At 35.9% G+C, this 25,263-nt stretch overlaps 3 protein-coding genes and 2 pseudogenes across 3 annotated transcripts; 4 read left to right on the forward strand and 1 right to left on the reverse strand.

Annotated features, from left to right (window-relative positions):
- The first annotated feature begins 1,646 nt into the window (after positions 1 to 1,646).
- LOC145108213 (protein NEN1-like) lies at positions 1,647 to 3,843 on the forward strand. Its single transcript, XM_079045223.1, has 6 exons — positions 1,647 to 2,087; positions 2,190 to 2,347; positions 2,658 to 2,704; positions 2,819 to 2,882; positions 2,972 to 3,441; positions 3,526 to 3,843. Exons 1-6 carry the CDS (start codon positions 1,808 to 1,810, stop codon positions 3,767 to 3,769), a joined length of 1,263 nt encoding a protein of 420 aa, XP_078901349.1. The 5' UTR covers positions 1,647 to 1,807; the 3' UTR covers positions 3,770 to 3,843.
- Positions 3,844 to 4,383: 540 nt separating this feature from the next.
- LOC145108212 (pentatricopeptide repeat-containing protein At5g47360-like) lies at positions 4,384 to 6,305 on the forward strand. Its single transcript, XM_079045222.1, has one exon. It carries the CDS (start codon positions 4,680 to 4,682, stop codon positions 6,117 to 6,119), a length of 1,440 nt encoding a protein of 479 aa, XP_078901348.1. The 5' UTR covers positions 4,384 to 4,679; the 3' UTR covers positions 6,120 to 6,305.
- Positions 6,306 to 9,515: 3,210 nt separating this feature from the next.
- Positions 9,516 to 15,156, forward strand: LOC145105831 (formin-like protein 20; annotated as a pseudogene).
- A 1,728-nt stretch (positions 15,157 to 16,884) lies between these two features.
- On the forward strand, positions 16,885 to 17,814 carry LOC145169219 (pentatricopeptide repeat-containing protein At5g47360-like; annotated as a pseudogene).
- A 171-nt stretch (positions 17,815 to 17,985) lies between these two features.
- Positions 17,986 to 19,283, reverse strand: LOC145105832 (uncharacterized). The gene is made up of 2 exons (XM_079042921.1): positions 18,856 to 19,283; positions 17,986 to 18,031 (listed from the first exon to the last, which is right to left on the reverse strand). The coding sequence occupies exons 1-2, from the start codon at positions 19,281 to 19,283 to the stop codon at positions 17,986 to 17,988; spliced, it is 474 nt and encodes a 157-aa protein (XP_078899047.1).
- Positions 19,284 to 25,263: the final 5,980 nt, after the last annotated feature.

Genomic DNA, 25,263 nt, shown 5'->3' on the forward strand with positions numbered 1-25,263 from the left:
GATCTCACCACCTAATAATCATGGACATGAAGATTTAGGGACAAAATTCAAGATCTAACTACTTATCATGATAAAAATCGGGTCTTGGACACTTAAAAGGGTCCAGAAGATTGCTACAACAAAGGATGATGTCTTGCTTACAGATTCAAAGCTCACTTCTTCTTCTTATTCTTCTTCCTTTCTTTAATGGCTTCAAAAGCACCAAAACAAGGTTCAAACAAAGAGGATAGGATTAGGGTTTTCAAAATCTCAAAGAGGCTAATGGAAGCTGAGGGTGAGAAAAGCCTAGCCTCCTCATTCCTTTATAGGGAGCAAAACCTGAAAATAGGGTTTTACCATTTGCCAACTGCCACGCCATGGCGGCCTTAAATGAATTTCTCGAAGCGCCACGTCGTGACACCTCTTCCACGTCGTGGCAACCTTACAATGCTTAAAGATTATGGAAATTGAATTACCTCGGGATCCGGATATTACAAAAGGTGGCGTGATTAGTCTCTAAATTTTTTTATTGTGTTATGCGGATGTTTGCTATGCCGCCTTTGTCCCTTTAACACCAACCTTCCTCATTTTCTAACACCACATTTGACCCCATTTCTAGTGACTTCATCTTTCGGTAAGGTTTAGAGAGACAGAAGGTCGATGATAATGAGATATTAGAGCATCAACAATGGTGAGTTCAATGGGGGAAGTTGAATGAGGTGACAAGTCCATGTGTCATCCAATGGATGAAACTTTACCATTGTGAGATGCCACCTTGGCATTCAATGGATTTGGAGTTCAATGACCATTGAACTCTTCAATGGAAACAAGGAAAGTTTTTAATCTACTCTAATAAATGAAAGTTTTTTGCCACTTGTCACACTTTTATTCAATTTGCCAAATGTCATTTTATGGTTATTTTGAATTAATTTTTTTTTTCACATATCATTTTATGAGTTTTTCTATTTTATTAAATTCCACATAATATTTTAATGTAATAATTGCAATAAATGTAATAATAAATGGATATCAGTTTCATTAATCAACTTACCTTTTAATTTCAAAATTCCCAAAATTAAACATCATTAGTTTCTTTTGTTTATTTATTTAAATTATTTGTTTAAATTTAAAAAATAAAAAACATTTCTATTATAATAATTCATTATTTTTTTTTCTTAAAAATTCAAAGTTCTCAAATATTTTGACATTTAATTTTTCTTTTTTTGAAATTAACCCATGTAATACATAAGTCTCACAATTAGTTCTTTAATATTTACTATAAATTACATTTTGTAACATTCTATTGAACTTTGTAGAGTTCAATGCATTGTAGAGAAAAAAATAATAGAGTCGTATGAATTATAGAAATATGATGTGCTAATTCAATTGAGCTTTATAAAGTTCAATGCATTGTGAATGTCTTAAAAAGAGGAAAGTCGGTACGAAGGAGAGAGAAAGACATGAAATTGAAATCACCAAGACAAAACACACAAAGAATAGAAGCCACATCGATAAATGAAGGGAATTTTCCAATAATTAAAATAAAAAGAATATAAAAATAAATAACACTATCCAAATGCAAAAAATTGAAACCATAAAACTATCCATCTGTATAAAAAACAAATATTTTACAAATTTTGTGTTCATTTTATTATTTCCGAGTTACATAGTCCATTATCAAAATACGAAGGCAAAACGCACAAGTTTCCTCTCCAAAGCCAAATCCCATAAAGCATAAACCAGTTGTATTTCCAAATCCAATATATAAAACCGATCGCGCCTTAATTCTTTCATATTTATCTCTTATCTATCACACACAGTTTGCGATATGGTGTCCAGCGTAGACCGATCGGAGATAGCTTTCTTCGATCTGGAAACAACTATCCCAACCCGACCCGGACAGCCCTATGCCATCTTGGAATTTGGGTCAATATTAGTTTGCCCTAAGAAGCTCATTGAACTGGAGAGCTTCGAAACACTGGTTAGACCACATGATCTCTCCCTCATTTCCGCCTCGTCCGTTCGCGCCAACGGAATCACCGCCGACGCCGTCGTCTCCGCGTCGACCTTCTCAGATATCGCAGATAGGATTTACGACATCTTACATGGTAAAATTGATATCCCCAATCAGCCAATCTCCCTTTATACTACAGAATTTTGTATAAAAATGTTAACTGAATTGTGAATTGAATCGATGGGTTGTTTAACAGGAAGAGTATGGGCGGGTCACAATATATTGAGGTTTGATTGCGTGAGGTTAAGGGAGGCGTATACGCAGATAAATCGGCCGCCGCCGGAACCCAAAGGAACCATTGATTCATTGGCGTTGTTGACACAGAGGTTTGGGAGGAGAGCCGGTGACATGAAGGTATGTTGTTACTGATTCCCAGAATTTTTGATGAAGCCATCTTCAAAATTTGAATTTTATAAGTGTCGAAATTTGAATTTTATAATTAGAAATTTTCATTTTTTTTAATTGTTAAATTACAAAAACCCATAAACGTACAAGAAACAATAATTTAGCCTAATTTAACATGTAAATGTTCCAAGTTATTAACTTTTACACGTGTCACGTTATGTGGCAAGTGACATGGCATTATGGAACCCAAAGTACGTTGATATGTTGCGTAATTTGTCCATTTTTATTTTATCTTTTGCTAATGATTTGATTCGTTCAGATGGCCAGCCTGGCGGCTTATTTTGGGCTCGGACAGCAAAGTCACCGGTAATTTGCTTTTCCACATGAAAAAGATTAATTTAAAATTCAAAATTTGTAAACTTTTTTTTATATAAAAAAGCTTCACGTTCTTAATTATTCTCCTTCAATAATTACTTTCAGGAGTTTAGACGACGTTCGAATGAATTTTGAAGTTGTGAAGCATTGCGCAACAGTTTTATTCTTGGTAATTTCTCATGGAATTAAACATCTCCATTCCTTTTTCTATCATTATCTCCTTCAATACAAATTCACTCCAACATACCAATCACACAGGAATCCGCAAATCCAGGGGAAGACATTCCAATTTCAATTCCAATTCCATCAAACGAAGCCATGGTGGAAGATGATTCATCTTCCACCACTCTATCAGACGCATTCACCCCACAAACCGAATTCCTCCCCTCTAATGAAGTTTCCATGGCTTCAATCACTGTATCATCATCATCCGTTTCTCCCTATTTTCACGGGTCCCACAAAATACAAATCCTTCACAGAGACATCCCGTTACAGATCCAATGTGATTCCATGAGAATACGGTTTGGATTAAGCACAAAATATCTCGATCATGCTGGAAGACCACGCTTAAGTCTTGTGGTTGATGCAAATTCTTCAAATCTATGTGATCTACTTAACGCATGTGATAATATTACTAAAAGATTCATGGATTCTGATTCCAACTCTGAATGGAGACCTCTTGTTTGCAGAAAACCCGGGTTTTTTGACTCACCCACCATTAGATTCCAGTAAGTTTGGTGTTTTTTATTAAAAAATAAAAAAATATGGTTAGATTTGAATTATTAGTATGAGTAATTTGTAATTTTGTACAGCTTAAGGAATGAAGATGGAGATAGTAGTGGGTGGACGACAGAGATATACAAGAAGGAGTCGTCATCATTATCTTCATTGTCTATACCACAACTAGTTACAAGTAGTAGGTATGACGTGGCAGAATTGGATTGGTTGTTTCGTCCAGGTGGCTTTGTGGATGCTTACTTGTCTTTGGATCCGTATAATTATCAACAAAATGCTGGGATCCGTTTAGTGGCCAAGAAGTTAGTTGTTCATTACTAAATAGTAATGTTAGGATTATTATTGCTTTTCTTGTATACTTGTATTTATATATGGTCAAGAGACTATTGTTGTCATTAGAGTTTTATGTTGGGTGTATATATATATATATATATATATATATATATATATATATATATATATATATATATTGGTTTTTCCTTCCTTTTTCATCGTTAGGTATGTAAATACATAAGCAAAGCATTGTTGTTCTTCAGCCTCAATACAATGGCATAAAAATCAACGGAAAATGCGAGAGTAGCTTTGTATTTTCATGATTTTTTTTATTATAGCATCTTATCTTCATTTCATTTCTTCCTGTAACAACATTATGACTTTATTCGTTTTTCCATTTCAATGGTATTTTTTGTATATAAGTGAAACTTTGTTAGGCCATCTACATAGTGACATCTTTCAAATGATTAAGATAAGCTTTTGTAATTACCATCCATTTCAGTAACCCTCACATCAGCAATTAATTTATACATTTTAACATATAAATTTAAATTGATTACAATTAATAATGTAATGATTATAATTATAATTATTAATTATAATGTAATATACATATACATAAATGAATACACCCCTCGATTTTACTCGAGCATCAAAACCAATCTCAAATGTCTATGATTCGGACTGAATGTCAAAATAGAGGGTTGAAATTGAAATATTTCTGAATCTCAGGTTACCACTTACCAGTCGTCCAGTCGGCTCTGCTACGTGAATTACCGATCTCCTGTTCTCCGCCGGACTGTTAAGCAAGGGGTAGTCGTCGCCGATTACATTTTGCCGACCATTGGTTCCCCTTTTTAACTCCTCCATCCATCGTCACACATATAGGTATTTATTTCAAGATCCCTTTCTCTTTGTCTGTTATAGTCAACTACAGTAATTAGCTTCTTGATTCGATATGTCAATTCCTTTTGTCTCTCGATCCCTCTCGTCATCACTCCGAACCAAAAACCCTAGTTTTTCCTTCGCAACTCGTGCACTTACAAATCCAGTGGAAAAATATTGGACGCATTTACAGAGTAATGATCCAAACATCGAAAAAGCCCTAACAGGAGTTGGAGCTAAATTGGATCCTTCATGCGTGAAGGAGTTGATAACGAGATGCAGTTCTACCAGTAAACATCCTACTTCAGGTCTTAGATTCTTCATCTGGGCTGGGATTCAACGCGAGTATAGACACAACTCATACATGTATAACATTGCTTGTAAAGCATTCAAGATTAATCAAAACCCTAACGTGATTAAAGATGTTATCGAGGCTTACACTATTGATCATCCTGTAGTAAATGTTAAAACTTTCAAGGTTGTTTTGAATCTATGTAAGGAGGCTAGGCTTGCGAATGAGGGCTTATGGGTGTTGAAGAAGATGAAAGACTTCAACTGTAAACCGGATACAACAGCTTATAATCTCGTGATTAGGTTATTTTGTGAAAAGGGTAAGATGGATGAGGCCTTAATGTTAATGGAGGAGATGAGTTTAATCGATCTTTATCCTGATATGGTGACATTTGTCACAATGGTCAAAGGGTTTTGCGATTTGGGTAGGATACAAGATGCTGACAGATTGTTCAAGATTATAAACCAACAAGGATTACCTCCAAATGTTGTTGCATATTCTGCACTTCTTGATGGAGTTTGCAAAGTTGGTGATTTAGAAAGAGGGATAGAGTTATTAGATGAGATGGAAAAGAAATGTGGGAGTTGTTCTCCAACTGTAGTCACTTACACATCTATAATCCGAAGCTTCTGTGAAAAAGGTAGATCAATGGAGGCATTCACCATTTTAGATCGAATGGAAGCTTGTGGTTGTGCACCAAATAGGGTCACAATCAGTACCTTTATCAATGGCCTTATCAAGGAGGATAGAGTAGATGAAGCTTATAAGTTGATTGATAGAGTTGTAGCTAAAGGGAGTGTTTCAAAAAGTGAATGCTATAGCTCTCTTGTGGTGACATTTTTCAGAGGTGGAAAATTTGAAGAAGGTGAGAAGGTGTTTAGGAGGATGTTAAGTGGTGGTTTGAAGCCAGATGGGGTGGCGTGTAGTGTTTTGTTGAAGAAGATGTGTTTAAAGGAAGAAAGGGTGTTGGAAGGTTTTGAGTTGTATAATGAGATTGAGAAATTAGGGTTTGTGATTTCGATTGATTCAGAGATTTATTCTATCTTGATGGATGGGCTTTGTAGGAAAAGGCATTTGTTGGAAGCTTCAAAGCTTGCTAGGTTTATGGCTCAGAAAGGCATCCAATTGAAAGGTAGTTATCTAAAGAGTGTAGTTGAGTATTTAAAGAATGCTGGAGAAATGGAACTAGTGTCTCATATATATAAGGCAAATGGCGGTTGAATAAGGTATCAATGAAAGAGGTTTCTTGTTGGTGTTAGATTTTTTAGTTATATTGTCCATAAAGCACAAACTAGCATATGGAAAATTGTTGTTAGCTTATATATTTTAGTTGTTCAGAAACAGAAATTACAATGCTGGAAAATTCCCAGTGCTTTAATGGTGACACTTAGATGATTTAGTTATTCACGTTTGGATGTGGCATCTCTTGTACAAGTTCTTCTTCAAGTGAAACAAAATATGTATCCTTTCAATGCCGCCAAAGTAATCCTTAGAAAAAAAATGCATATATCTATCAATTAACAACTATGGTTCTTAGATATATAAGCTTATCATATTACACAACAATAACCGACAACGAGTTTTAGTCATAGAAAGTTATTATGTCATTTAACAATGACCAACTAAGATCTTCAAGTATACAAAAACTCGTAATATCATCCATCAAAAACTCGTCATATAAAGTTATTATGTCATTAACTCATTATTGATGCTCAATTAGCAAATTCTTCCAAAACAAATACAACTTTTGATAATATTATTTTACCAACATGTTCAAGCGTTATTATAATACAACGAACTCTCTTTAAAGGATTACTACATCCCGATTTACGGCTATAGATTCACGAAATGAGGTGTTACATTGAGCAAGTGACATGTACAACTCTCACACACCATACTTCATTTTGTTCCACTTAATGTTTGGATCATGCACCCTGTACTCTACACTCACTTCGAGCTCAGTTTCATCTTCATGTGTTCATGCTCTTCTTTGTAGACATCATCAACTCTATCTTCATCCTCCACTATGTATCATGTGTTCTTTAACATACTATAACCACATAACATGTTAAAGAATGAGTCGTTATGCTGGTGGGTATTGGTTATCCTCTCCACACCATTTTTTTACTACATCATCTACCCATGTCATTCTCCATACCACTTCATATTTGTTAGGAAATAGTTACCACACACCACACCATTTTAATTTCATGTCATATATTTTTTTTCTTATTCTAATAAATAAACAAAATAGTTTTATAAAACATAACATTTAAACAAATTTTAGTTGAGAATAAACTAAAGGTTTAAGCTTCGTTCGAGACAAAAAAAAAGTTAAAAATAGATAAACAAATATGTGTGTTTGTTATTCTAATTTAAAAAACCTAACCCCATAAAATTAATACTCCATAAAACTAAAAATTATAATAATAAAGAAATTAAAATTAACCATTATATATAGTTTAAATCTAAATGGTTTATATTCCAACAGTATCATCCGATGTTGCAGATTGTGTTCCTCTCCAAATAATGCTTGAGGGTTCACAAAGATGTAAATTCTAAAAGTAGGTTTAGTGTGTGATGTTTGTTAGCGGGTCCCACAAAAAAAGTTTAGTAATTCTTTAAAATTAATCATTTATCTAAAGTTTAGATCAAAATAAAGGAAAAGTTTTTTAAAAGATAGGCGATAAAACCCAAATTACTCTAGCAAAATAAATAAGACAAAAACAAAATTGAGATAGTCAAACCAGATGTTGAAATAGTCAAACAAACCAGATGTCTTCTACACCCGCGCAGAGCTCCGTTGCCAACCAGATGACTCTGCCATTCAAACACTAAAAACGATTTTCTTAGTCAATAATCAAAATAGAACACTGGAATCGACTATGGAGATGATCATTACGCACACATACCTTCCAATTTCAATAGATTTCAAATTCAACAACTCGAACGGTAGGCTTCTTGCATGCTACAATGGTGTTACGAACTAAACCATTTGAAAACCTTCTTCTTCTACTCACACACTCTCTCAAATCATAGACTGAGATTGACGTTTTGGTGACTCGAGTGAATTGCGTAACCTGCAAAAGAGGGTTACCTGTTGTTGGTAACCGAATAAAACTTATAAAATGAAAAGTCTCCTCAATTATTATGGCAAATAAAGATTAAAAAATCATGTTAAGTGAGTTCAAACGATGTAGGTATTACAGAGTCAACATTTTTGGGTTCATCATACATACTTATAAAGCTAGCATTTTTCCTTGAAACTCATGCATTTGAAACCCCCATAAAAATTTGCAAACACCTCATGCATTTGAAACCTCCTATTTTAATGAATACCACGCAAAAGTCTCTTAATAATGATTTACAATTCAAAGGTTTTATAACTTATATAATATATTTAATAAACAATTAATGGATACTCTACTATAAAAATGTCAATCTTTTTGAGTAGACACACAAATACAAATCACATACAAAATTCACAAAGAAAACAAGTTTAAAGTTTTTTGTGTTGGTTTGAGGGCTTTGAAAAAATTTTCGAGCCATGTTATTATGTTGAAGTTTTTAATTTGTAAGTTTGTTATATACTAATTCTTTTTTGTATTTTCTTGATTTAAGTATTCTTCTAAGAATATCATTATATGTTGTGGTTGAAATTTTAATGTAAATTAGATTAGATTCATGTTATCGATCATATGTTATGGAAGGTGATATATATAATATTTAATTATCTATTGTATACATGTTTGTATGTTCATGTTGCTTCAAAACAACAATTAATTAAAAATAATGGATATGTCATATTATCCATATTATCCATGTAAGCCTTTTTTAAAATGCAAATTGTCTATCTTATCACTTTATATTTTAGTATATGTTTAACATTTTAATTATAATAATAAGTGCTTTTTAAAAGTTATTTCACTTATTAATAATAATAAGTGGTTTTAAAATTAATAAGCAATAATTATAAATAATAAAATCAAATTACATGGATATGTCATATTATCCATGCAAGTCTATTTTGAAATGCAAATTGTCTATATTATCACTTTATTATTTAGTGTATCTTTCACATTTTAATAATAATATTAAGTGTTTCTTAAAAGTCTTCTTTAACTTATTATTAATAATAAGTGGTTTAAAATTAATGAATAACAATTTTAAATGATAATAACATCAAATTATAAATTACATTTAGCTATAAATAAATTGTATTTTAAATGAACATCATTATTGAAATTAGAAAATGATCGCATAAATAAAAATATAATTAATCAATAATAATAATTGTTAAAAATAATACTAAATAGATAATTATATTTGATTCTATTAATGAGGAATGTGGGTTGATGTCAATGAATATTATTGTTCAAAATAATTGAGATTATATATATATATATATATATATATATATATATATATATATATATATATATATATATAAATTAGTGTAAAAATATTATCTCAAAGTTAATGTTAATAACATGATCATTTTAAACATATATTTTTCAATATTTTAACAATATATTTTTAATCTTCGCTGCGCAACGCGCGGGAATTCGTCTAGTTGATTATACAAGAGTCGGGATTTTGGATCCGGTGGAAGCGTAGATGGCGCTGTTCAAACGCTTCTTTAATCGCCTCGTTGAGATCTCCGAAAGGGTTTACGATACATTTCTAATTTCGCTTATCTTCTAGAATCTCGGAACCCATAGAAGATATAGTTCACCTGCTAAAAATTCTATTCAAATTCCCTCTTTCCGGTTTCTTCTGGGTTGAGTTCATAATTGGTTGATTATGATTATTTCTTCGAAATAGTTCGAATTTTTCTCCTATTATATCGGATTCATCAGCCACCATTTTTGCTGTCAACCTTTCTGTGTCAAACTTCTTTCTTCTAGAGTTGAAATTTGGTTTAAGTCCAAAAAATTTCTACCTTTTGATTGACAAAACTTATTTGCAGTTTTTGATTCCTGCTTCTCTAGTGAAGTATTGGAAGAAGATGAATACAAGATGTACATGGGTGGCATTGTTGCAGAACTCCAAGACTACTATCCTGATTCATCGATCATGGTTTTCAATTTTATAGAAGGTGACAAAAGGACCCAAATTTCAGACATATTATCTCAATACGACATGACAGTAATTGAGTACCCTAGACAATATGAAGGGTGCCCAATGTTACCATTACAAATGATTCGTAACTTTCTTCTATCCAGTGATATCTGGTTATTATTAGCAGAACAACAAAATGTGCTCTTAATGCACTGTGAAAGAGGAGGGTGGCCTGTTCTTGCTTTTATGCTTGCAGCTCTTCTTCTATCTCGTAAACAATACAATGGTGAACAGAAGACTCTTGATATGGTATACAAACAAACCCCTAAAGAGCTTCTTCATCTTTTAACACCTTTAAATCCACAGCCTTCACAGCTGAGGTATCTTCAGTATATATCAAGGAGAAATTTGGGTTCTGATTGGCCACCTTCAGACACACCATTAGCTTTGGATTGTATCATACTTCGTGTCCTTCCCATTTTTGGTGAAAAGGGTTGTCGACCTGTTGTTCGTGTATATGGTCAAGATTCATCTTCAACAACAACTAATAGAAGTTCTAAGCTTTTGTTTTCATCTTCAAAAATCAAAAAACAAGTGCGTTATTATCAACCAGAAGAGTGTGAGCTTGTGAAGATAGATATTCATCATCGTGTACAAGGTGATGTTGTTCTTGAATGCATACATTTGGATCATGTAAGAGAGGAAATGATGTTTAGAGTAATGTTTCACACAAGGTTTATCCGAGGTAATGTACTTAAGTTGAGTCGCGATGAAGTTGATGTTATGTGGGATTCAAGAGATCAGATGCCCAAGAACTTTAAAGAAGAGGTAGGAAAGTCGAAAACTTAGATTTTTTTTTTGAATCTTTTTTATGTTATTTGAGAAGTGAAAGAAGTGGAATGCGTATGCTCATATATATATAGATACATGATGTATTATCAGGTGATTTTTTCGGATGCTGATGCTCTATCATCTATGATCAACACGGAAGGAGAATTTGAAGATGGGAATAAGACAGAAAGTCCTTCACCTGAAGAATTTTATGATGCGGAAGAGTATTTTAGTAATCTAGTTGATGGGGCAGATGTAAAAGGGGAATCTCCTCCACCGCTACCCCCACCCACACCACCACCCCCACCTTCAATGTATACAACTTCATCTCCTAGTTATACTGCCCCATTACCGCCACCACCACCGTCCATGTATGGAGCTCCACCTCCACCTCCGCCACCCCGCCACCACCTCCACCCCTACCCCCAATGTATGGAAGAGCCCCACCTTCATCTCCACCTCCACCACCACCTTTCTTACGAGGTACTGCACCACCACCACCACCACCTCCTCCTCCAAAGTATGATTCCCCATCACCACCTCCACCACCACCACCACCACCGCCACCGCTATCTCCTTCGCGAAGTGCTCCATTCCTACATCCTCCTCCACCACCTCCCCCTATGGATGACATATGGAACCCCATCTCCATCGCTTTATGCAACACATGGACCTCCACCTCCACCACCAACTCATGGAGTCCCTACCCCACCTCCTCCTCCAATGTGTGGACCCCCACCATCCTCACCTCCACCACCAATGTATGGAAACCTACCTCTACCTCCTCCACCTCCATTCCAAGGAGCACCACCTCCTCCTCCTCCACCAATGACTGGTGGTGGTCTACCACACCACCTCCACAAATGTGGGGACCACCACCTCCACCCCTTCCACCTGGAGGCCGTGCGCTAGAACCACCACCTCCACCCCTTCCACCTGGAGGCCATGCGCCTGGACTACCACCTCCACCCCTTCCACCTGGAGTTGCACGAGGCCGTGTAACTGGACCACCAAGACCTCCAGGAGTTGGGCCACCACCATCTCCACCCCAACTCTAATGTATACAGCTTCATCTCCTAGTTATAGTGCCCCATTATCGCCACCACCACCGCCCAGGTATGAAGCTCTACCTTCGCCACCCCGCCCCCACTTCCACTCCCACCCCTACCCCCAATGTATGGAAGAGCCCCACCTCCATCTCCACCTCCACCACCACCTTTCTTACGAGGTACTGCACCACCACCACCACCACCTCCTCCTCCAAAGTATGATTCCCCATCACCACCTCCACCACCGCCACCGCTATCTCCTTCGCGAAGTGCTCCATTCCTACATCCTCCTCCACCACCTCCCCCTATGGATGACATATGGAACTCCATCTCCACCGCTTTATGCAACACGTGGACCTCCACCCCCACCTCCATCTCCACCACCAACCCATCGAGTCCCTACCCCACCTCCTCCTCCTCCAATGCGTGGACCCCCACCACCCCCACCTCCACCACCAATGTATGGAAACCTACCTCTGCCTCCTCTACTTCCATTCCAAGGAGCACCACCTCCTCCTCCTCCTCCACCAATGCGGGGACCACCGCCTCCACCACCACCACCTCCACCTCCACCTCCACCTCCACCCCCACCCCTTCCACTTGGAGGCCGTGCGCTTGGACCACCACCTCCACCCCTTCCACCTGGAGGCCGTGCAGCTGGACCACCAAGACCTCCAGGAGTTGGGCCACCACCACCTCCACCGGGAGGTCGTGCGCCTGGACCTCCAAGTTTCAGCCCTCCGCCACCACAGGGTAGAGGACTTGCCCACCCTGCTGGAATGGCGGCAGCACCACGAAGATCAAACTTAAAGCCACTCCATCGGAGCAAAGTTACTAGGGCTTTGCAAGGTTCCTTGTGGGAAGAATTGCAACGACCTGGCGAAACCCAAAGGTATTTTCCACTTTTTATTTATTTTTTTAATAAAAATTATTATTATACACATTTTTTTATATGTTTTTGATTTGTTATGTTGTTATTGAATTGTAGTGCACATGATTTTGATGTGTCAGAACTTGAGACCCTGTTCTCTGCCATTGTCCCAAAGAAAGATACTTCTAAAGGAGGAGGACGCCGCAAGTCTACCGGCTCAAAAACTGAAAAAATCCACTTGGTAATGCAATGCTAATTAATAAATCAATTAAATAAATGACATACTTTAGAATATTGATAAGCTTTTTCATTTAAACTCTTTGAAAAATGGACTACATTAGTTTTGGATATTTGCCATTTAGCATCCAATTTTTTTTTTACATATTGACCGTTACTCATTGATATTGCAAACTTGTTTATCAAATGGAGTTTAAATGATGGTAAATCTATCTCTACTAACATTCTTTCAACCTTTCTTTCCTTGAATCTTGTATGCTAATCGAAACACTTTCTTTTTAGATCGACTTCTTCACAAAATGTGTTTCAAGAATGAAATTTCTTGCAGTTTCTAATTTTTCATTATAGCTCTCGGATTAATTTTTGATGCAGAATAAATGGCATTGTTTATGAATATTTTTGTAATTTTTCCTATGAATAAGTTGAATAAAAGAAATTTTATCTGGCATCTACAGGCTGCAGCTTTAGCTATGGATGAATCAATCTTAGATGCTAATCAAGTAGACAATCTTATCAAGTTTTGTCCTACTAAACAAGAAATGGAGCTTCTCATGGTGAATATATTACTTCATAGTTCATACATATATATTTATTTATGGGATGAAAAAAAGTTTCAGTTTTGATACTTCCATTTATGTATTGATCTTCTTCATTGCAACTTTTCAGAATTATGCAGGTGACAGGGTGATGCTGGAAAAATGTGAACAGGTTGGTGTAGCCATATCATCAATTATTTCTATCTTTTTATGCAACTTTTAATTCTCATAATTTTTTTCTCCCAGTTCTTCCTTGAGCTCATGAAGGTGCCACATGTTGGATCAAAATTACGAGTTTGTCTCTTAAAAATTCAATTTGACACCAAGGTATCTTCTTTTATGTTATAACTCGAGTCTGATAATCACATTTTTCTTCTTTTTATATATTATTAATTTATTATCTCATTTTGACATTTCTTTCAGCTTTCTGAGTTTAAGAAGAGTTTAAACACTGTAAATTCTGCATGTGACGAGGTCAGGACTTGTGTAAAGTTGAAGGAGATCATGAAAAGAATTTTGTATTTAGGAAATACATTAAATCAAGGAACTGCAAGAGGTAAAAAAAATACAACCTTGTTGGTTATTTCATATCGACTTTTATTCCAAAAAAAAACGTTCATTTTTATACAAATTTTGCAGGTGATGCAGTTGGTTTCAGGTTATCTAGTCTTTTGAAACTCACAGATACACGCTCTTCAATCATCAAAATGACCTTAATGCATTACCTCTGCAAAGTACAACTCCCTTTTGCATTAGTTTTACTATTTACACAGATTTGGTACAAGTCCCTTTTGCATAAAATTTTCAAACTTTTTACAAGCTCTTGCTGCCAAATCACCTGCCCTTTTGGATTTTCATGTGGATCTTGTTAGTCTCGAGGCTGCAACTAAGGTTCACAGCTTCACTTATTTTCTCAACAAAAAAAAGAATTTTTTTTTAAGAAAAATGATAAATGAAAGGGCGTTTCTTGGTTGCAGATACAATTGAAGTGTTTAGCAGAAGAAATGCAGGCCATTATCAAGGGACTTGAAAAGGTCAGACAAGAACTAGATGCTTCTGCAAACGATGGCCCTGTCTCTGAAGTTTTTCATAAAGTAAATACACAAACATTTATTTTACTCAATTTCTTCTAATTTGATATCTTTTTTTTTGTGTTTTATAAATTTAGAATCTGATGCGAATATTTCTTTTTCTTGCATTGTTAGACTCTCAATCAGTTTATCAGCATTGCTGAGTCAGAAGTGGGGTCCGTAACAAATTTGTATTCTGTGGTGGTAAGAATCAAGAACAACCCTTTTAATTTATTATTTTTATATATATATATATTTTGTATTATTTTATAATGTTTGTGTTGCAGGGTAGAAATGCTGATGCATTGACATTATATTTTGGTGAAGATCCTGTTTGTTGCCCTTTTGAACAAGGTAACATATTTAAGTCTGCATGTTCTTTTTTTAAGGAGCAATAATAATATTAATGATAATTGTTGACTTAAATATATTTGAAAATATAAGAAAACAATGATGGTTTATGGTTGTGCAGTAATAGAGAGCCTTGTGAAGTTTGTGAGGCTGTTTAGAAAAGCTCATGAAGAAAACTGTAAACAAGCTGAACTAGAAAAGAAGAAAGAGTCTGAATGGCGTTTTTCGAATGGTGTATTGTGGAAGTGTTGACTGAATGGCCACCTGAAAAGGCTATGGTAGCCAATGCACTGTAAATACATACATATGCTGTTTTAGTGTCTTTAAGATGGTTTGAAGAAACTGATCTGACCTTAAATCCTAGTTTCACTTGACAATTTTAACAATGTATATTACCATGTATGTATATATATCAGCTAAGACTCATACAGTCATACATACTAACATTGATTTATTAGACTACATATTACGAAACCAAAAGTAGCCCTATATTGGATTTATTAGACTACATATTTGTAATTAATGATTATTACATTATCCTCCTCACGGGCCCAAGTGAACATGGTATTTACTCACTGTTGGGGAAATCTAGGGTTTGTGGTGGAGATCTGGATACCAACTTGGATCGTGATATCACTTTCCGAACTGATATTTCTACCCTATGCCTGGATTACAAGAAATTCAGCCTAGGATAATCCAAGTGGACACTTATGTTTCTAGGCACAGAAAACGTAAGCCAATATGCTAAGGATTCTGTGAATGAGTGATGAAAAACGAGAGCTAAGGAATGTAACCACCTTCTGGAAAGGAAGAGTTGTTTATATATTAAACACGATTAGGGTTTCATTAAGGTTGGGCCGTCATTAGTTGCTTTTGAAGCAAGTAATATTAATCTGGATTAGGGTTACCAAAACTAACGAGTTTCGTTAGTTTTACCATAATCACCCTCGAGAAATTGAGTTTTCCATTATGTTCCCACATGCCAAATTCGGTGAGGTTTTGGGGCGCTGCCTCAAACCCCGCGGGGGCGCTGCCCCTCGACCCTGCCCGCTAAGGAACGTAACCACCTTCAGCGGGACCCCAGCCAGGGGCTCTGCCCCTTGGACCCCGCTAGGGGCGCTGCCCCTAGACCCCGCCAAAGGGGCGCTGCCCCTTTGGAAACCCCGGACCCGGGGGCGCTGCCCCCGGACCCCCGACTAGTCGTCGAACCGGCTTCTGATTCGATCTTATACATGCGTGCACTCCGCACTACCTCATACATATAATAGAGTACAAATCATGAAGCCCCTTAGCTCACATGTCAGTTCCAGTTACCTAAAATGACATGGTGACACTAAAATCACCAACACTCACTTCGTCTTCCTTAACTCAAGTCCATTCACAAGACTGCTTTCACTGCCATAAAGCATCCTCCACTATTTGGCATCAAAGACTCGGTCATCCCCATTGTGTTTTTCATTCTATTGTTTCTAGTTCTTCATTACCCGTTTCTACAAAACTTTTTTCATCATTATGTAGTGCATGTCAGTTGGGAAAATCTTCCAAACTAAATTTACATCTTTCGCAGTTTTGCAGAAATAATATTTTGGATTTAATATACTTTGATGTTTGGGGTCCCACACCACAATTATCATTTGATGGGTTTTCGTTTCTTTTTGTTGTGTGTTGATCATCATTCAAAATACATGTGGTTTTACCCGTTAATTCACAAATCTGATGTCTACTCCACATATATATATATATATATATATATATATATATATATATATATATATATATATATATATAATTTTTGTAACAATGGTTGAACATCAATTCAACACAAAACAAAAGTGTGTTTAATCTGATTAGGGAGGAGAATTTTGCAATCTCACTCAATTCTTCTCTTCACTTGGTATTCTTCACCGACCTTCATGTCCACATTGCCACGTTGTGGAAACTACCTGACTCTTATGGCTCAGTCACATATATATAACTAAGATGGATGAGGCCTTAATGTTAATGGAGGAGATGAGTTTGATCGATCTATATCCTGATATGGTGACATTTGTTTCAATGGTTAAATGGTTTTGTGATTTGGGTAGGATACAAAATGCTAACAGATTGTTCAAGATTGTAAACCAACAAGGATTACCTCCAAATGTTGTTGCATATTCTGAACTTTTTGATGGGATTTTCAAAGTTGGTGATTTAGAAAGAGGTTAGAGTTATTAGATGAGATGGAAAAGAAATGCGGGAATTATTCTCCAACTGCAGTCACTTACACATCTATGATCCATAGCTTCTGTGAAAAAGGTAGATCAATGGAGGCATTCACCATTAGATCGAATGGAAGCTTATGGTTGTGCACCAAATAGGGTCACAATCAGTACCTTTATCAATGGCCTTATCAAGGTGAATAAAGTAGATGAAGCTTATAAGTTGGTTGATAGAGTTGTAGCTAAATGGAGTGTTTCAAAAATTGAATGTTATAGCTCTCTTGTGGTGACATTTTTCAGAGTTGGAAAATTTGAAGATGGTGAGATGGTGTTTAAGAGGATGATGGGTGGTGGTTTGAAGCCAAATGGGGTGGCATGTAGTATTTTGTTGAAAAATATGTGTTTGAACTTGAAGGAAGAACGAATGTTGGAAGGTTTTGAGTTATATAATGAGATTGAGAAATTAGGGTTTGTGATTTCGATTGATTTAGAGATTTATTCTATCATGATGGATGGACTTTGTCGGGAAAGGCATTTGTTGGAAGCTTCAAAGCTTGCTAGGTTTATGGTTGAGAAGTGTATCCAACTTAAAGGTAGTTGCTTGAAGAGTGTGGTTGAGTATTTAAAGAATGCCGGAGAAATGGATCTAGTGTCTCATATAGTTTAATAAGGTTAAATGAATCAACACATTCTTATCAATTGTGAGTTGTAAATTTAGAGTTGAATCATTATCATCGAACTGTTGTATGAGAATTTAATCATATTTTCAATAATAATTAAGTGGTTGTTAGTGTTTGGGATTTTCCTTATTTAAAACTTATAACTTTTCTTATTAATCAAATTGGAGTGTAGAAAAAATTGTTTGGATTAGCTTTATGCGGTATTAGAAGGCAATTAGTTTGTAAGTTGCTTTTACTGTTTGACTATTTCTGTTTACATATGTAAAATGAACAAAAATAATAGGGGTATTATGGTACATAGGTATGTGGGTTGTTGGTCATGAAAAAAGAAAAACAAGACAAAGACCCATGTGGTTTTTAAGGTTAAAACAAAACAGTGGTAAAGTAGTAAATTTGTTTATACAAATTAACACAAAAGGTTTATCGACCTAAGTTATACTTTCAACCTTTAATACATGTATTGTAAATATTGCAGTTACCCACTTACCGATAAAATGGTTGCTTATGTAAATTTTTAAACATTTGCTACATTGATCTAAAGGCATCGAATATAGACATGGTAATTGGTGCATATTCTTTTTATGGATAATAAAAAGCATATTTAATGCATTTTTATTGATTCTTTCCTCATGTGCTGACGACGATGAGAATGATGCTAATTGTGTTATCAGTTATCATGAGTCGCCATAAAGATAACAATTTTGTATTTGAAGGGTAGATTTGGTAAAAGGAAATAAATGGTTGAGGAGATGATTGGAAAATGTTTGATGCATGAATGAAACTTTTACTATGATTTAATTGATGTTCTTTGTGGGGTTGAAAGGGTGAATTATACACTTGAGTTGTTTGATTTAATGAAGTAAGAGCGCTTTGGGATGAGACCATGGCCATGAATGTGAAGCTTATGTGTTTGTGAGTGGCGGATGCAGAAAGTTGTCGTAGCAGCGACACAATTTTTTTTCGTCCGAATATAATAACATAAAAAAAAAAAAATTTAAGTACTAATACATCAAACCAATCCATTACATCTTAATATTAAAATTTGACATCTACGGGTACACATTTTTTGAAACCGATCCATTACATCTTCGATCTTCACTTTTATAAGTGCTTCTTTTTCAACATAAGAAATCATGACATCGTTCAAAAAATCATCACCTATTTTGTTACGCAAATCCGTCTTCAACAACTTCATCGCTGAAAAACATCTTTCGACTGTTGCGGTTGCAACGGGTAAAACCAAAACCAACTTCAACAACCTATAAACCATAGGATAGGACCGATGTTTCCCCGTTTGCACCATCAAACGAGAAATGTCGGAAATTCCTTGCAAACTAGTGAACCGGTCATCTTTATGTAAAGCATGATAATATATTTCTAGTTCACCATCAAGTTGCATCATCTCCGCATCGTCAAAATCTTTTTTGTATAACTCACTCAACTTTAATAACTTTGTTTTGTCAAATTTAGCAAATGAATCACAAGGACTCAAAGCCCCCATGTATTCTAGTAATTGGGTGCTAAGTTCACTAAATCGGTCCCCGAATTCTATAATTTGGAAGATCTTTCAATTCAACATTTGTAATTGGAGTAGTTGTAGGTTGTGGGTTTACATTAGAAACTGAAGGGAATGATTGATTAGAAGGACATGGTCTTTTAGAGGATTCTTCAAAACTTAAATCATTGGAGCATGGTCTTTTGTAGGAATCTCCAACACTTGATTTATTGATGCTTGGTCTTCCAAAAGAGGACCCAATTTTATCCTAACAATTCAATATCAAACAAATAAGCCATCCAATTGTTCAAAAACTCAATGGAAAAGAAACTAATTTGAATAATTTCAAGGTTAACAATCTAAGTATCTAACATTCTAACAACAAGTTACAAGTAAACAAGTAATTTCAAGGTTAAGAACTACTAATTTCACCTAAACAATAAGAAATTTCAACAAAAAAGCAACTAATTTGACTAATTTCATAAACCTAAATTATCAATACTTACTTGTTTCATTGTATTTGTAGGTTTGAAAGGAGTGTGAAGCCAAGCCAAGCAAAATCGAAATACTTATGTCTTGCTATCTTGGTTGTAATCGATTGAATGGAGGCAGGAAGAGGCGGAGGCCGAATTTTTTTTTCTCGTTCGCAGCTATCACAGAAGCTGCTGAAGTGCCCGTTTTTTTTTTCCTGCTGATCGATTTCTTATTCTTTCCTTTGACTGCGATGGATATTGGGTAATGGGTGGGTATGTGGGTCAATTGGGTTAAAAACTTAATAAACAATTTGGGCCACAAACTCACAATGCATTTGAGCTATTGGGCTAATTCTCTTTATGTTATTGGACTAGCATTTTTTACACTTTATATTTTTTTGGGCCTCAAATTCTCGAAAGTATAGTGTCACCTGAACGAATTTGAAGCCGGTGCACCTAATAGAATTTTTTTTTATTTTTTTTTACCCTTACGGACCGAAGTGGAGCAGTGGCCCGGGACCCCCCGGGCACCACACACATCCGCCCCTGGTGTCTGTCCAATTGATGTTTTGAACCCTTGATCATGAAAGTGTTTAAGCCATTGAGAAAGGTGGAAAAGGATGTTAGGATTGTATAATCTTGATAAAGTGAAAAGTGGAGGAAGATTGAAGGCGATTTCCTATGTGAAGAAGGGTAATAAGTTGTTTATTACAAAAAAAAAAATCACACGAAGTTAATGGTGAAGATTAAAAAAGCATATTCGACTTGAATAATAAGTGTATACATTCCTAAATTAATGGTTTTTCTTGGTTTGTTTAGTACTTTTGATTATAGAAATATGCATCAATTAACGAAATTTGCTCATGTTCATCATATTGGCGATGCATTTCTTGATTTTCGGTAACATATTGTCTATATCGTACAAATCAAAAAATTACTAGTTCTTAAATATCTAGGGTCACCATGAGTGGACAAACACGTGATACTAACATGTCTTTCAATAGCTTACAAACTTTTTACTCTTCCTCATGGGGCAACATATCCCTCTTGTTGTTCCTTTTAAATCTCTATTTAAAAATTTTGTGTTAACATCCATTTGATGTACTTCCAAAAATTTTACTGATGCAATGATGTAACATCCTGATTTTCCAGAATAAAATGTTCATTTTTAAAATAGAATAAACACCTATTTTCATAAAGATACATCCATGACAAAACCGTTTGTTCATAAGTCATAATTTACAATTAGAGTATAAGGAAAACAATACGGAATCTCGAATCGTTAACCTGCTAATGTGTGTGTTGTAACATCCGGATCCTCAAGGCATGAAATTTTAAGTAAATTACAAGTTTTATGATGACCACGACGTAGTGGAGATATCACCACGACATGACATGGTTGCATGAGGCACGTGTTCCAATTAAGTGTCATGCCATGATACTCTATTGGTCATGACGTGACAATTAATCAGGGGTAAACCCTAATTTCCAGACTTAGACCCTATTTCAAGGAAGTAAGGGGCTATGGTTTTCTCCACCCTCAGCCTCCATCACCTCCTAACCCCTGAAGAAAACCCTAATCCCATTTACTCCATTTTTGAGCTTATCTTGGTGTTCTTGGTGATTTTTGAAGGAAGAAGAAGGCTTTTCGTGGTGTTGTGAGCATCTGGCAAGCTTTGAGATTTCATTTGAGCATCTCCTAGACCATTGTGAGTGATCAAGTTCCAATCTTTATGCATTAGGCTTCTAGATCTATGTTTTATGTCCCTTTTTCTCCACATTTGGGAAAGTTTGGATGGAAGGATTCCATAAATTGGCAACTTTATTGGTCCTTGAGGTCCCTTGAGGGTTATATGCTTTGGATCTGGGGATTGGCTAATTTTTGAATCCATGCATGTGATTTTGGTTCCATTTTCATCATTTTGTCCTAACATGAGCTCAAGACATGCATTGGACATGCATGTCTATAAAGCATCAATTTTTAGAATGTTTTTGGATTAAGAAGGCTCTCTAGAAAGTGAGGATGGATGGCTTAAAGGATTAGGAGCTGAATGCATTAAGCTGCCCTAGTGCAGTTCTCACGACGTGGCCATATGGGTGCCACGACGTGACAATGGAAATCATCAACTGTTTTGGACAGACTCTGTCACGACATGGTGGAATGACCATCACGACGTGACAATAACATTAATCGTGACTGAGTTAGATTGTGATCGGGCCTGAGTTCGTTCTTCAGGACGTGACCATGGATCGATCACGATGTAAAAGGCAACTGATGTTGACTTTGACCGTTGACTTTTGGTCAAATTACAAGTTCTAGAGTGTAGACTAAGGTGAGACCTTGTGTGATTCGATATGTGGGTTGTAGTGCCTGTTTCGTAATGTTTGAGCTGATGGGTTTTGAGCATAGCAAACAATCTCTATGTGTACATGCAACCCTAATATGCTGGATCTATGTTTTCTCCATTAGACATACAAGCATTGAACACAAAACAAGAAACCCTAGGAGGTAACTACAATTTTCGAAATTGACAAACCAAGGGTCAGAATACATACCTTTAATGTTATGTTGTAATAATAATGGATTCCTTGAAGATCTTGAACTTTGAGAGCAAGTGTCACAAGTGTAACACCTATAATGGCTCACATACACACTAAGCAAGAGGATGAGAGGAAAGAGAGGAGGAAGATACTTCAAATTTCGGCTATCCTTAGGGTTTTATGGCATGGACGAAATCCATAGGGTTGAGGCTCTTTAAATAGTTGTTAGTTGCTTAGAGCCAACGCTAGGGTTTGTTGGAGGAAACCCTAATATTCAGCTTAAGGCCTAAGCAGCCCATGGACTCCCCATCCCTAAGGCATTGGACAAAAATTCTAGGGCCTCCCTAGAAGTTTCCGTCCAACCCTTCTAGGGTGGTCCAAGAGCCCAAAACCACAACTATTAATTAATTGCTAAATAGCCCAGTACCTTTAATAAATTCCTTTAATCCCAAAACTAATTTCAAATTAATTTATGATTAAATATTAATTAAAAAACATGATTTATGATTAATAAAATTGTTTTCATAATACATTAATAAATCATTTTTCTATATTAATTTATTATTCCAAATAATAAATTCTTTATCTTTCTCACTAGGTCATCCTGTCTAGTTGCTAGTATGAAGGCAACCCAAAAGGACTGTGCTACTATCAATTCATGTACATACCATTTATAGTTATGAGCTTATATACCTAATACAACAGTCTCCCACTTGGATAAGTCTAATAACTATAGTTGCAAGTATAACTTCAAAAATTGATTAGCAAATTGTAGCTCTCAAAGCCACTGTCAAACTATGACCTAGTCAGTAACGTGTCCTAAGATAAGTGATCATATAACCCTTCGTTCTGCAAGATATCATGTGGACAAATGACATGGAACATAATCATTCTCACTGTTAACCAGTTTGTTTCCCGATTTCTAATTTGTAATGACAAAGAACTATAATTGAACACATTGATTAAGTCTTGATCGGGCCCATCACATAAGTCAACACCAAATCATCAAGGGGCCCAAGATATCACTTTTCCCATTTAGGGAAAAAGGAACATATAAACTTTGACTTATATGCTTGCACTATTTACTCATCAAATCAATGCACAATCAAATCGTAAACAACAACTCATATATCTCTGTTTAAAGATTATACGATATTATCGTCTCAGAATTACTCGTGATAAATTCTATGAAGTAATTCTCTGAGCGTGGGTTAATCCAATACTTAAATCCCCATTTCGAAAGTACTCATGAATGTTGCAGCAAATCATTGCTATGTCTAAACCCTAAGACAATCTACAACCCAATTCATGGCAGTCTTAATTCACTACTTACTTCCAAAAGTATGATCGACTGTGGATAATCTACTTATTCGGGAAGTAAAACATGCAAAATTTAAACACAATGATAAACAATGACAAAAGATAGTAAACGATACTCATAAATAAATCTCCATTATTTAATCATCAAATGTCAATTACATTTTTGTTACATGTTTCTAAATATCTATCTAATCACTAAAACTAATATCATCCTTCACACCAATGCTCATTGCATGCTGAACGTGCTTAACCCTACTTAGACCCTTTGTGAGGGGATCGACAGGATTCTCTTCAGATGATACACTCTTTACGGCAAGGTGTCCTTCTTCTACTTGATGTCTGATAAAGAGGTATTTTTTATCGATATGTCTAGATCTGCCATGATCTTTAGGTTCCTTTGTTAAGGCAATCGCTTATTCATTATCACAGAAAATCTCCATCGGCTCCTTAATGGCTGGCACAACTCCAAGGTCTCCAATGAAGTTTTTCAACCATATAGCCTCTTTCGATGCTTCGCTCGCTACAATGTACTCGGATTCACAGGTCGAATCAACCACTATTTCCTGCTTGGAACTTTTCTAAGCCACCACTCCTCCATTAAGGGTAAACACCCAACCAGATTGAGAATGGAAGTTGTCTCTGTCTGTCTGAAAGCTGGCGTCACTATACCCAGTAACTCTTAAGTCATCACTGCCACCAAGCACAAGGACCCAGACCTTAGTTCTTCGTAGATACTTAAGCATGTTCTTGATCGTCGTCCAATGAGCTTTATGTGGATTTCCCTGATATCGACTAACCATGTTCAAAGCAAAAGCTAGGTCAGGGCGAGTACATGTCATAGCATACATGATCGATCCAACGACAAAAGCATATGGAACTCGACTCATTTATGCTATCTCTGCATCGGTACTCGGCCTCTGAGTCTTACTCAGTTTGGTATTGCTTTAGATAGGCACCTCTTCTTTCTTGGAATTCTCCATGCTAAAATGCTTCAGCACCTTATCTAAATATGTACTTTGAATAAGTCCAGTTAGTCTTCTCCTCCTGTTTCTCAAAATCCTTATTCCAAGAATATAAGCACCTCTCCCAGATCCTTCATATTGAAACACTTTCCAATCCAGGATTTAACCTCCTGCAAGCTTGGAATATCGTTTCCTATAAGTAGTATGTCATCAACATACAATACTAGGAATGTGACTATACTCCCACTAGCTTTGACGTATGCACAAGATTCATCTTCACTTCTAGAGAAGCCAAACTCTTTGACTTTCTCATCAAAGCAAAGGTTCCATCTGCGAAAAGCTTGTTTCAATCCATAGATTGATTTCTCAAGATTACACACTCTATTGGGGTACTTATCATCCACAAAACCCTCTGGTTGACTCATGTAAAAATCCTCATCCAACTTTCCATTAATAAAAGCGGTTTTAACATCCATCTGCCAAATTTCATAATCATGAAATGCAGCTATGGCTAGCATAACCCTAATAGATTTAATCTTAGCCACTGGTGAGAAGGTCTCATCATAGTCAACCCCTGGGGTTTGAGTAAAGCTCTTCGTAACCAGTCGAGCCTTAAAAGTGTGTACCTTTCCATCCATGCCGGTCTTCTTCTTGAAGAGCCATTTACACCCCACTGTCTTACGACCTGGT

Source organism: Lactuca virosa, chromosome 4, assembly GCF_052849685.1.
Source record: "Lactuca virosa cultivar CGN04683 chromosome 4, Lactuca_virosa_CGN04683_v6, whole genome shotgun sequence".
Classification (NCBI taxonomy): Eukaryota; Viridiplantae; Streptophyta; class Magnoliopsida; order Asterales; family Asteraceae; genus Lactuca; species Lactuca virosa.